Source organism: Cariama cristata, unplaced genomic scaffold, assembly GCF_000690535.1.
Source record: "Cariama cristata isolate BGI_N322 unplaced genomic scaffold, ASM69053v1 scaffold22719, whole genome shotgun sequence".
In the NCBI taxonomy this organism is placed as follows: Eukaryota; Metazoa; Chordata; class Aves; order Cariamiformes; family Cariamidae; genus Cariama; species Cariama cristata.
The window spans coordinates 1-12,218 of NW_009636624.1; the positions used below are offsets into that span (position 1 = coordinate 1).

The 12,218-nt window shown below is 36.1% G+C and overlaps 1 protein-coding gene across 1 annotated transcript in view; it reads left to right on the forward strand.

The window, feature by feature from the left end:
• The first annotated feature begins 25 nt into the window (after window positions 1-25).
• UBA2 (ubiquitin-like modifier activating enzyme 2) overlaps window positions 26-12,218 on the forward strand; it is a 17,166-nt gene continuing 4,973 nt past the window's right edge. The window contains exons 1-13 of the mRNA XM_009707989.1: window positions 26-143; window positions 2,703-2,851; window positions 3,318-3,401; window positions 3,665-3,735; window positions 4,883-4,947; window positions 5,425-5,525; window positions 5,688-5,809; window positions 6,483-6,550; window positions 8,917-9,038; window positions 9,888-9,987; window positions 10,522-10,682; window positions 11,584-11,677; window positions 11,776-11,888. Of these exons, the coding sequence (XP_009706291.1) occupies window positions 26-143; window positions 2,703-2,851; window positions 3,318-3,401; window positions 3,665-3,735; window positions 4,883-4,947; window positions 5,425-5,525; window positions 5,688-5,809; window positions 6,483-6,550; window positions 8,917-9,038; window positions 9,888-9,987; window positions 10,522-10,682; window positions 11,584-11,677; window positions 11,776-11,888 (1,368 nt within the window). The remainder of the gene's footprint in view (window positions 144-2,702; window positions 2,852-3,317; window positions 3,402-3,664; window positions 3,736-4,882; window positions 4,948-5,424; window positions 5,526-5,687; window positions 5,810-6,482; window positions 6,551-8,916; window positions 9,039-9,887; window positions 9,988-10,521; window positions 10,683-11,583; window positions 11,678-11,775; window positions 11,889-12,218) is intronic.

Consider the following 12,218-nt stretch of genomic DNA (forward strand, 5'->3'; position numbering starts at 1 on the left):
GAAATCTGGGAAGCGATGGTGTGCCATGTTTGCCGCCAAGCGATTGCTCTTTCAAGTCTTAGTTTTGCCTAACGCCGCCGTTGCTAATACTGTGGGTGGTGGTCCAGTGATGGATTGCAGCGAAAAAGAAAAATACGTGGGAGGTGAACTGTATTTTTAGATACCGAGTTGTAAAACTGTCAGTCTTAGAAGTCCGGTCGCGATAGCTTCCCGCGGGCTGTTGCTTTCACTTTTGCTTCCCGATACTAATCTGTGAATGCGTATGGGAAGGGCAGAACGGAGAGGGCGGTAATGAAAACGGGATAGAGAGAAATACTGTTAGCCAAACTCTGGCTGCGTAGTTTCCAGACCTTTATGCATTTTTTATTGTAGTTATGAAAAGTGTACGGTTTTAACAAGCCACGGGAGTACAAATCCAGCTAGAGCACGAGTCTCTTTCCTTGAATACGTTTTCACTTTGTGTTCCTGGCCGGGAGTCGCATCTGAGAGTTTTGTATGACAAGCTGTGAGAAATTTGTTTTTACAGTCAGACTTGTTGAACAGAGCATGTTAGAAACAGCTTTTATCTAAAACTGTATCAGCTTGTAGAAGAGTACCGCTACTGGTTTGCCTTGTTATTCATATAACTGAGGCCTTTCTGCTGAATTACTTTTTAAAACTTGTAGGATATGCTTAAATGTAATTCCAGATTGTCCCTTTGAGTCTGCAACTGAGAGCCTAACCAATTTTAACATTGTAGCGGTAAAGTAAACATATGCAGAAGAGTGGAAGCCGGCATTTTCTGCGCTTTTTTTTTTTTTCTATCTTAGTATGTCATTTGTGTACTCCTGCAGTCTATTATAATAGAAGGAGTTTAATATCTCCTGATTTTCCAGTTAGTCGTTAGGCATAAATCTCTTTGGGGTATGCTTATTGTTTCACTTACTATAGTTTGATTTTATTTTTTTTTTCTGGTACTATCTTTCAAGGCTGACTTGGTTGGACTCCATTAACCTAAGTACATGTTGGATCAGGGCCATCTGCGTTTAAAAATATCATTGGCAGTGTTTTATGCAAGACAGTAATGTTTTGGTAACATATGGAGTGGGTGGGCAAAACACAAGGTGAGAGCAAAAAGGGAGTTATTACACAAAGAGGAAATTTGCTCTTAGGACGATAAATTGCTTTTGTCAACATCTGTGATATTGTTGAGGGTTTTCCTTGATTGTTAAATACTAACTAACTTTAACACCTGAAAATGCTTTTTATTTTAATAATTGTGAAATATTTTTTAAAAATATTAATATTTTTAAAAAATTAGTAATTTTGAGTACCAGACAACTCACAGATATGTGATTTCATTTAGTATACTTTGTTGAAAGGCAGTGCTGTTGTTCTTATGAATGAAGAACAAAATTAAATTATTCAAAATCCAAGTCTGAATTAAGAAGATGAATATATATTATTAGGAAGTTCTGAGGCTTTTCCTTCTAATTTACAAAAATGAGAGCAGTGTAAAAGTTATTTTAATAAGAGAACTGTTAGATTTTGATCATTCTTAGCTAGATGAAGCTTTTGTTGAGGTCTAATTGTCTCAAGTATTCTCTTGGGAGAAAAACTTCCTTTGCTTCTTTTGGTCTTGGTAGTACTGTTTTCAGTTGTAGCTTGTTATCATCTCCACTTAAAATACTAAAAGCTTTCTGGGTGGCGGAAGTTTTAACAGAATTATGCACTTTATCATTTTCACTTGAGGTTCTTGGGCTTTTTGGCTTTGAACTAAACAAGCTTTCTGAGTGTGTCTTATGAGAAAGGAAAGGAGGTGGAAATGTGTTTTCATGCAAATACCATTTTCCTGAAAAGATACAAGACCACAGGTAGTTACTAAGATACTATGGGTAATAAAGATCAACAGTCTCTGCTTTATAATACATTTCTAAAACGTTGTATATTTTCTGTTTGCTTTTATTTAGTGTTTAAATAAAACTGTTTAGTTATCACGGTTCTTAGTATATTAAAACTTAATCCTTAAATTAAAAATATTCCCTTTAGAAAACAGGAAGTTTAATCTTGGAGCTTGGATCTCACATGCAAAGGATCTTCAATGAGAAGTGTGTGGCATACTTTTTTTTTGTTATTCAAGTTTGGTTGATAAAATTAAAAGTGTATGAGAATACCCTCAGTAGGTCACGTTTAAACTTCACGCTGCACAGTCCGTCTGATAGTACTCTCCATATAGCTGAAAGCATTACTGTGTTGATTATGTCAGCATTATCTATGGGAATTTGGGAGAAATATCTCTGAGGCTTAGAAAAATTGCCTCCCTCCGCTCCTAGTTAAAAATGTTAGGGACAGAAGAGGACTCCTAAAAAGAGTGGTTGATCAGAGAAACTGTTTAATTAAAGGAAAAATAGTGGCAACAAAGGTAGGAATAAATCTTCTCAAAGTTCTAATTAAATCTTCTTAATTCTTGCGGTGGGGGGTAAAGACCTTTGAAATTATGATGTTCATGTGCATATATAAATAAATAGAAACATGGTTGTTAGGGGAATTACAGTCATGGCCTCCTTTGAGGTTGTACATCACAGGTGTTCTGTGGTATGTGTTTTTAAACATCTTGGTTGTGTGATTGGATTATTTTTTTTTTGTAAGTAGACTTCATAATTTTTTAATACGCACTTAAGCAGTTAGTCCTGATGACAAACAGTAAAGTTTTTGCCCTGCAGTGTATGAATTAGATGACAATGCAGCCCTCAGTTTACCGATTCAGTTGCTCAAAGCCATGTTCAAATATAAAGTAGAAGTACTAATTAGTTTGCCGAGTAGCCTTCCTTGGACCTTGGGGAAATGTGGTACAGACCCAGCGTTCAGCGTGGTTAGTCCCATGTGGAGGCTGACTGGATCTACCTAGAGCAATTTCTGCAGTATCTCCTCTGAGTTTGTATGCTGTGCTCTTGATGAATTCTGACTAAAATCTTTATCGTACTGTAAATAGGACAACCAGTTACTGACTTTCTACTAACTACTGTGTGTACGTATCTCAAAATTCATGTGCGTTTTTAGTAGTGACTCTTCAGAAAGTTTGTTGTCATGTAGCCCTTAATTTTTGACATACGGTTCCGTAGTAATTATTTAAAATGTGTGGATTCCTGAAGATGAATATGTGATCACTTGTGCTTCAACAGTTGCTGTAGTGCAGATGTAACACCTGTATGCAGGTCTGAAAAGGGGTCTGTAAAGTTTATGCGTTTTGGTCAATTGCATTTGCTTCAAACTCTGTTAATGATTTTGTTCCTTTTATTTCTGTAAAAGTGAAATGGCTGTCTCTTGTGTGTTTGTAGATTGATTTGGATACTATTGATGTGAGCAATCTCAACAGGCAGTTTTTGTTTCAAAAGAAACATGTTGGAAGATCAAAATCACAGGTGAGGAAAAAATCAAAGCTCAAGTCTTACTCAGTATTATTTTATGGACAGTGTTAGAAACATGTCACAATTTTGTTTCCACTGTGAAGAGGTGAGTGTTGGTTGGTTGATCATGGCTATCCGCAACATTTCATTATAAAAGTATTTAAATCTCTTAAGGTAGTCAACTTGCTCGATACTCAACTGGTATCGAGTCTGTCTTTAGAAGGAAGGAAGAAATAATAAGTGGTTTTTTGTTTTTGTTTTGTTTTTTTTATTTCTAGGTTGCCAAGGAAAGCGTGTTACAGTTTTATCCAGAAGCTAATATTATAGCTTACCATGATAGCATCATGAAGTATGTTTGTTTTTAAGCTCTAATTACATGTTTTGATTTGCAAGTACTGTGTTATTTAAATGCTACAATGGTGTGCTTTAAGATATTTTACAAAGCTACCACAGTAAAAAGAAATAGCTGTAAATATGAGACTGCCATACACCTGAGTGGGAGTGTGGATTTTGCATGAGTTTTCTTAAGCTCTGGTAGTAAGCTGTAGTCATTTGCTTGTGTCTGTTTCTCATTTTATTAGCAGCATTTACTATATAAGTTTCTGCACTGTAAGGATGCCCTGATGTCTTGAGCAATAATTAGACTAAAATAAATATGAATGTTGAGTCTGTGATTAAAAAAAAATGAAGTCCTTTGTGTGTGCGTAGGTAACTGACTATCATTTATATATGCCCAAAACTGTTAACATTTAGTCTTTATGATCCATAACCAATGAGTAGGGTATAAGATTATGTAGATTTTCATGAGCTGTTTCCCATAATTTATATTTATCTAGTTTCTTAAAAATTGATATTCTGTAATATTAAGGTTTGAAATCTGATGTTGCTGTTAGCCACTGAAACAGTTGACTCATTGCATCCTTCTCCTGAAACTGTAAAATTGTTAATCCTGTTTCCTCTCTACTCTGTCTTCTTTGCCACCTTCTTCTTTAAATCAGAAAAATGCAATGTACAGATACCAAAGTGTCAAGATTTTAAAATCCTATGTCTTGGCCTCTAAGGGTATGGAGGCACGATCAAAACCAATTGAGCTGTCACAGTATAATGAATTATCAACAGTCTGATGAACTATGGTAATTACAGTGTGCATGTTTTAGCCTCAGCTGATAGTTTTTAAGGTCAGTTACCACAGCTCAGCCAATTTACTCATTAGGTCAGAGCAGTATAATCATTTCTTCATTGTCTGCCTGTTTCATTGGTCAAATTAGTACTAATTGCAATAGCTTCCTTCCAGCAGCATAAAATTCATGCTTTCACCCAGCTTTAAAATGGGCAGAAGACAAACGGGGCAGTTAAAAGCTAGCAGTAAATTTATAATATGTGTAATTTATTACACGAACATCAGTCCGCCCCTTTGCATGTGTATAGTTTCTGTTGTGGCATAATAACCAACAACTTTGATATGCCATTTTGAGTATTGTTTTTCTTTTCTGTAGCCCAGACTATAACGTAGAGTTCTTCCGCCAGTTTACGTTGGTTATGAACGCTCTGGATAACAGAGGTGAAGTTTTCACTATGACTTTATATTGGAGACGAAAATACTGTTGCTTGTTCATAGAAACAGAACTTTAATGTGTTCTACTCTTAGTGCTTCTGCAATGTCAGTTAAATAACAAGTATCCTCTTAACCCATCTGTAGTTTGACTAATGCTTGTGTGCTTCACTAGAAACTTGAAAGGGTAGTTAGTGCTTTCACAGGTGTTTTGAAAGCAAACATTAACTGCTATGTTTCTGCTTTATGGGATCTGAGGAGTACTGTGTGTACATATGTAACTTTATTCAGTTGAGTTCGCTATATAAATAGTGTCAGTATATTTTGTGTTAATTGGAAGATTGACTGTGAAAAAGGCATAGTACTCTGATTAAATAAGGCAGATTAAGGATAAATGTTTGCATAGGAAGCTAGTTTGAATTTGGAGAAGTAAAACTTTTTTTTCCTATTTATTCAAATTTTTTTTTAAAAACTCTTGATTTGCAGCTGCCCGTAACCATGTGAACAGGATGTGTCTGGCTGCTGATGTTCCTCTTATAGAGAGTGGAACTGCAGGCTACCTTGGACAAGTAACAGTTATTAAAAAGGTTTGGTTGTGTATTACTCTTGTCGCTTTAAGTTTAAGTCATTGGCTATTTTAGACAACAGGGAGTTGGGTGTTTTAAGATACAGTTACAATTCATCTGGTAATAGCATATACTCTCAGTAGCCTTCACAGTGTGACAAGTAAATATTTCAATTTTCACCAGGGAGTGACAGAATGTTATGAATGTCATCCTAAACCAACTCAGAAGACTTTTCCAGGCTGCACAATTCGAAATACGCCATCAGAACCTATCCATTGCATTGTGTGGGCTAAGTATTTGTTCAAGTAAGTGATTTTTAAAAAAGAAAAGAGGTACTGTGGTTTGCTCTTCTGGTTTCTAAACCTACAGACAGAGAAACAAAGTGGACACATGCTTTTGGGGGATTTTTTGCTTTGTTTCATTTTTTTAAATGAATGTGGATTATAGCAAAAACCTGCAGTTGTTTGACATGGGTTTTGAGGTGGTTTTTTGGGGGTGGGGTTTTTTTCTTTTAATACAAAGATGGAAGGTTGGTTAGTACTTAAGCCTTGCTCTACTATCACAGAAAATCTGGCAGAGTAGTTTGGCACAGCAGTGTAGGTTGAGGTTACTTTATTCTTCACCTTTGTGTGAAGTTAACACATTTTTCACTTTAATGTATGTGTTAACAGATGTAAAGTTTGCTGGGATCTTGGAGGGTTATAAGCAATGCATTCAGTACAGCAATATAAATATAAGGCTAGGTGAACTATTGAGTTATACAGAGCTGTTTTGCTAAATTCTTTTTTGTATTGGACGTTTTGTGTTGTCAATGTTAAGTCCACGTGCGATGAATCCCAACAATTTAAAAAGCAATGTATGAAGTGGCGGTCTGATAGCAAGAATTCTAAAGTGGATATATATCTGTTAGCAAATATTTCAGTCTTTAACCAGGTATGATGAAATTCTAGTGTTGTGTTGTTCTTAATTATTATATAGCCAGTTGTTTGGAGAAGAAGATGCTGATCAAGAAGTCTCTCCTGACAGAGCTGATCCTGAAGCCGCCTGTGAGTGTGATATAAGCTGGTAGCTTACCCTGTTACTGAAATGTTCTGTTTCAGAGATCATGACTCGGTTTTGTACATTTCTTAAGGTTAGAGAATTTGGCCCCATTTTCTTTTAAGAGGATTCCATTTACTGTACCCTTGGACAACAAGAGTTTGGGCTGTGTTAACAGTAATTGCCCTTGCAGACCTTCACGTACACTGTGCATAATTTAGTTCCCCCATACTGCTGCTTATTAGATATTAGAAACAATTTCAGTGGGTTTTTTTTTTAGTTAACTTGTTGCATAGTGTATACCAGAGGTTTTTGCACAGGGAGTGTGCAAAAAATACTCTTCAAAATGACAACGGTTTAATAGTTTCACCTGCCAGAACTGTGGCCCTTGTGGGCAACCTAAAACATTATTAAAACGATTACTTCAGCTGTTGTGAAAACTTTTTCATACAGTGTAAGATGAGTCACTGACATTCACTAGTTGTTCTCAGGTAGTGTGAGTAGAACAGCTGTGAGTAACAGTCCATACACTCACTAGTCATAAAGTTCCAGTTAACGCATCCAGGTGTAAGATACAGGATTTAGACGAATAGGCTTGTATCTGTTTGGAGACTCCTATTCCCTCTGCAGCAAATGGTCTTTCCATGTGCACAGAAACTTGAAGTGAAAAGGGAGCTTGAAGTGCAAATTAACTATAACTGATCTTCACAGGGTGCCTTTTTTTCCCCTATGTATTTGGATTTGATGGAGCGCTTCCTTCCCTGCAGCTGGGAGGTTTGTCTTTTGAACTGAGGACTGAGAACTGAGTGATATTTGTAGTCACTCTGCATTTTCCACTCCTAGCTGAGGGACTGCAAGGAAATACAGGGACTGTGTTTGAACTCTTTAGCCTGAAACACTTTGGTGTTTATCTACGTAGGAAATATGCCCATTTTGAGTGATGGTTTTGTAGCTATTCAGTATTTTTCTGTAAGGACAGTAACGGTAGTTATTGTGAAGGTGGATAAGCATCATTGTTTGTTGCTTCTTTTGGATCCTTTGGTAAATGAATGGACTTGGGAGAGGGAGCTTAGAGGATGCTCCAACTCTTCAGATTCTCTGAACATCAGATAGTGAACATCTGACACGTTGTTCCTACAGGAAGTGCAGACTGAAATAGCTGAGTCTTAGAGTGGTGTATAAACAACGGCTGCTGGAATACTTGGAAGGTGGCAGACACAATGCCACTTCTTTAAAAAAAGATACCGGGGCAATTATAGGAAGGCCTGAGCTGTAGCCTCATGTCTGTAGTGAGCAAACTGTCTGTAGCAATAATGCTGTTTAGAATCGGTGGACATACGTGGTGTATCAGGGAAGAGTCAGTGCAACCTTTGTAAAGGGAAGTTGTGCCCTGCGTGGCTCTGCAGGTCCTTTGACGGAATTGGCAAACCTGTGGACAAGCCTGTCTGGTTTACACTGGTTTGAATCTGCAAGGGGCACTCAAAAACTTTTTGTGAGGAACTTGAGGGAGCTAAGCAGCCATGGGGGGGGGGAAAGAATGAAGATCCTGAAGTGGATAAACTACTTAAATGATAGAGATAAATGGTGATTAGAGGAGTGTCTCAGATTGGGGGTGGGACCAATGCTGTTCAGCATACCTGATTAAGCAAAGTCACTTGGAATAATAAAGATGAGGGCTAACTGCAAAAAGTAGTAGAAAGTTTCACAGTACGGAATGACTGGGCAATGAGACATTAGGTAGATTTCATGCAGATAAATATGCAATTATGCAAATGATGCATTGGTGAAAGGGGGGAAACTTTTACAAATTTACATATAAAGTGATGGTCTCTGAGTTGATTTTTCTCATTCAGTCAAGATGTTAATAGATAGTTTTTGTGAAAGTATCAACCTGCTGCTTATTAGGAATCACGATAGCAATTGCTGGATGTGACTGGGAAAGAAACACAAAATGAATAGCATCTGTGTGCGTGAAATTTTTTTGTATAGGAATAACCAGAGGTAGGAAGCTAATGTTTTTTGTGTTGAAGTTCTAACGAAACTAAGACTCTTCAGCCAGGAAAAGAGACTACTAAAAGGGGATGATTTGACATTTATGAAATCGCAACATTATATGGAGAAAATTAATAGGAAACAATGGTTCGCTGTTTCTGCCAATAAAAGAATTGGGTGACATCAAGTTAAATTAGTGAGTTGCAGCTGCAGAAGCAAGCAGGAGTAGTCGCACTGTGTCCAATACAGCTTTTGTTGGGCGTAGTAAAACCATTTTATGGTCCCTGCATAATTTTGGTTATTGTCTCGGGGGGAAATATTTGGATGTGATTTTCCTTTTTTTTTTTTTAAATTAAAATATTGGTTAACACTTTATTAATAGGGGAGCCAGCAGAAGCAGAAGCCAGAGCACGAGCATCCAATGAAGATGGTGAGATTAAACGTGTTTCAACTAAGGAGTGGGCTAAATCAACTGGATACGATCCAGTTAAACTTTTTACTAAGGTATCTTCTTTACCCCTAATAAATATCTTTATTTGAAGTGTATGAGGTGCTTTAAAGTTAAGTCAAAACCCAGTTTAGACACCTAACACTAACCATCAATTGTCCAGTTATGTTATGACTTCCACCAATTTTGCTGTAGTGTTGGTCTTTTACAACACTTGCTTGTTTTATGGCATTCCATCTGTGTCTGTACAGATGGCTTCGGCAGCTTGTCCATACGGTACAGAGTACAAAAAAACTTCATTTGAATTACTTTTAATATGAAAAGCTAAACTTGAGTTCTGTAGGAGTTTCACTGGGCATAATCAGAACCAATCTGAGCACCTAAAAGCTATCAGTCATCTTCTGTGTATAACCAGGCTCTGGCATAAGAAAATACAAACTGGTTTAGGAGTTTTCCTTCTAAGTAGTTGCTGAAAATGGATAAAAACAGGAAATGAGTACAGAATGTAATGTTTATAGGTAGTAATAACTTTATTTTGGAAATTCATTGGCATGTAGGGAAGAATATCTCAGGGAGAGCATACAAAGAGCTGTAGTGATGGCTTCAGTAGGCACACGAACCCACTGTTTGAACTATTATTTCTTGATTTTTACTTTACTCACTCCACCCCCCCACCCCCATTAATTGGAGCTGTGTCTGCTTTGTGCAGAGGACTGGGAATAAGAAGTTTTTCAAATCTGTGTTTATTTACATGGTTGAAAATATTTTCAAGGAGAAAAGCAAAACCTCATAGATCTAATGCTGATTTTTTCAATTTCACAGCAGATGTAAAAATAAAGTATGTCTTTTTTTCTCCTTTCATTTGAACGTTTTTTGATTGTTTGCTTTTTTGAAATGTTTCCTAGCTTTTCAAAGATGACATTAGATATCTGCTGACAATGGATAAGCTGTGGAGGAAAAGAAAGCCTCCAGTGCCACTGGACTGGACTGAAGTACAAAATCAAGGTAATTGTCCCTCCTCCCAGCGTATTTGGTTTTGTTTGTTAATGCATCTCTGATAGGTACATTTTCTCACTGTCACAGTTGAGTACTGGTAATGAACATATTCTTTGCAATTCCTGAAGATTTTAAATTTTTCTCTATATAGAAAATGTTTTTTCTAAAACTGTTTTGCAATTGTTATTTTAGATACTCAGTATTGGCTGTAGAAAATTCGCATTTCACAAAATTACATGTCAACTTATTCTAGGAGACCTTACCATAAGCACTGATACGTTTATCTCCGAAAGCCAAGTTTTGCTGAAAATTTACGTTTACCGTAATTTCTGTATGTCTAGGCGATTGATATAAGTATAGCTATAGTTGCAGTTTTAAATGCAGATTTGTTGTAAAATGTTGGGGTTACTGTAGTTTAAGAATATTGTTCTTCAATTTAGAAAATATTTAATTTTGCTGAAATTGAAAATTCTTAGCTTTTTGAGAGAACTTCTGTGGGATTTATAAGTATTCCTGATCTTATTTTTTTTTCTTTTCTCAAAGAGAAAAACATATCTGACCAACAAAATGAATCGTCCGCAGTCTTGAAGGATCAGCAGGTTCTCGACGTCAAGAGCTATGCACATTTATTTTCAAAGAGTGTTGAAACCCTGAGACTTCACCTGGCTGAGAAGGGTGATGGAGCAGAGCTTATATGGGATAAGGTTAGTTAGCCAAATACGTAAGAACCAGTTACGCTCTACAGATGTAGTACAAATATTAGTTGGACTAATTCAGTTTCATTCCAAAATAGTACTACTTAGAACAAAAATGTCTGGCACCTCACTGAAAGCACTTCCCATATGTAAAGTATATATTTATACTTTAAACACTCTGTATTTTATAACTCACTGAGTGTCAGGATTAACTATTGTGATGTAAAGTAACTTAATTCACCAACTTTAAAAAGCACGAATTCAGAAGTATTTGTCATATTTTGATTTTTGAAAATATTTTAATAATCCACTTCATTTTTTCTGTTTTAGCTTTCTCTAAAACATGCTCTTATACAGTGGCTTGTAGCTAGATTTCTACTGAGTTGCGCGTAGTAATTAGCTCTGATGATAGGTATGTGATATATTACAAGTTTTGCTAAAAAGAAAAAAAATAATTTTCTCTTAGCATCAGAGACCGTGTAATCTTCTGCAGTCAGTTGTCATTTGGCATAAGAAAAAAAAAAAGTAATTTGTAAATATAGGAGGGACAAAATAGTAAAATAGTATTACAACAGATAGTAAAAATACTTCTTTCTGAAATGCCAATTTTTGAAACTGAGCATAAAACATTAAGATTTTTGGATTTAGACATTATTTTGAACATACAAGGCATTGTATTAATACTAATACACTACTAAAATACTAAGTACAATTTCTAAACACATCTGTTGAAAGTATTACTGCTCTGTCTAAGTATACTATCTGAAAGAGGAAGTCTGACTTTGAAATAGAATGTTGTACAGACTTTTTTAAAATTTTCTGCTTTTAAGGTTTTACGAACCATGTGTTGCAAACTTTTTCCAATGAGTAATCTGATTTTTAAATACTTTTTGTATTACCTTCTTGTCAGGATGACCCTTCTGCAATGGATTTTGTCACTTCTGCTGCGAACCTCAGGATGCATGTTTTCAGTATGAATATGAAGAGCAGATTTGATATAAAGTGTAAGGATAAAATATAACATTGTTTTATTTAAGTAATAATCTGAACTTCTCATTTTCATTTACTGTTAAAAATCTGCATACTCTTGCTTATTTTGCAGCTATGGCAGGAAATATTATCCCAGCTATAGCTACTACTAATGCAGTAATAGCTGGTCTGATAGTGCTGGAGGGTTTGAAGATTTTATCAGGAAAAATAGATCAATGTAGAACGGTAAGTGGGAATAAGATACTTTTACTTTCTTGTTATTTGTTTAAAAGTCACATTTAACCTGCTTTGACTATTGTGTAGTTTTACTGTCTCTCACTTGTTGCTTCAGTAGATTCTGAATGTGCTGGGAACTTTCAGCCAGAATGAAAAGAGAAGTGGAAGTCTCAAGAATCGTTAAATTCCTCTGATTTAATGAAAATTGGCTGCTGGATAGGAGGCAGAACCAGACTGACATCACTTGAAACATGGTTGTTTCATGTTACGCATCTATTTGGCAATAGCTGGTCAGTCAGCACAGGTGTCATTGCAGACTGGCCGTGATATGCACTTTCT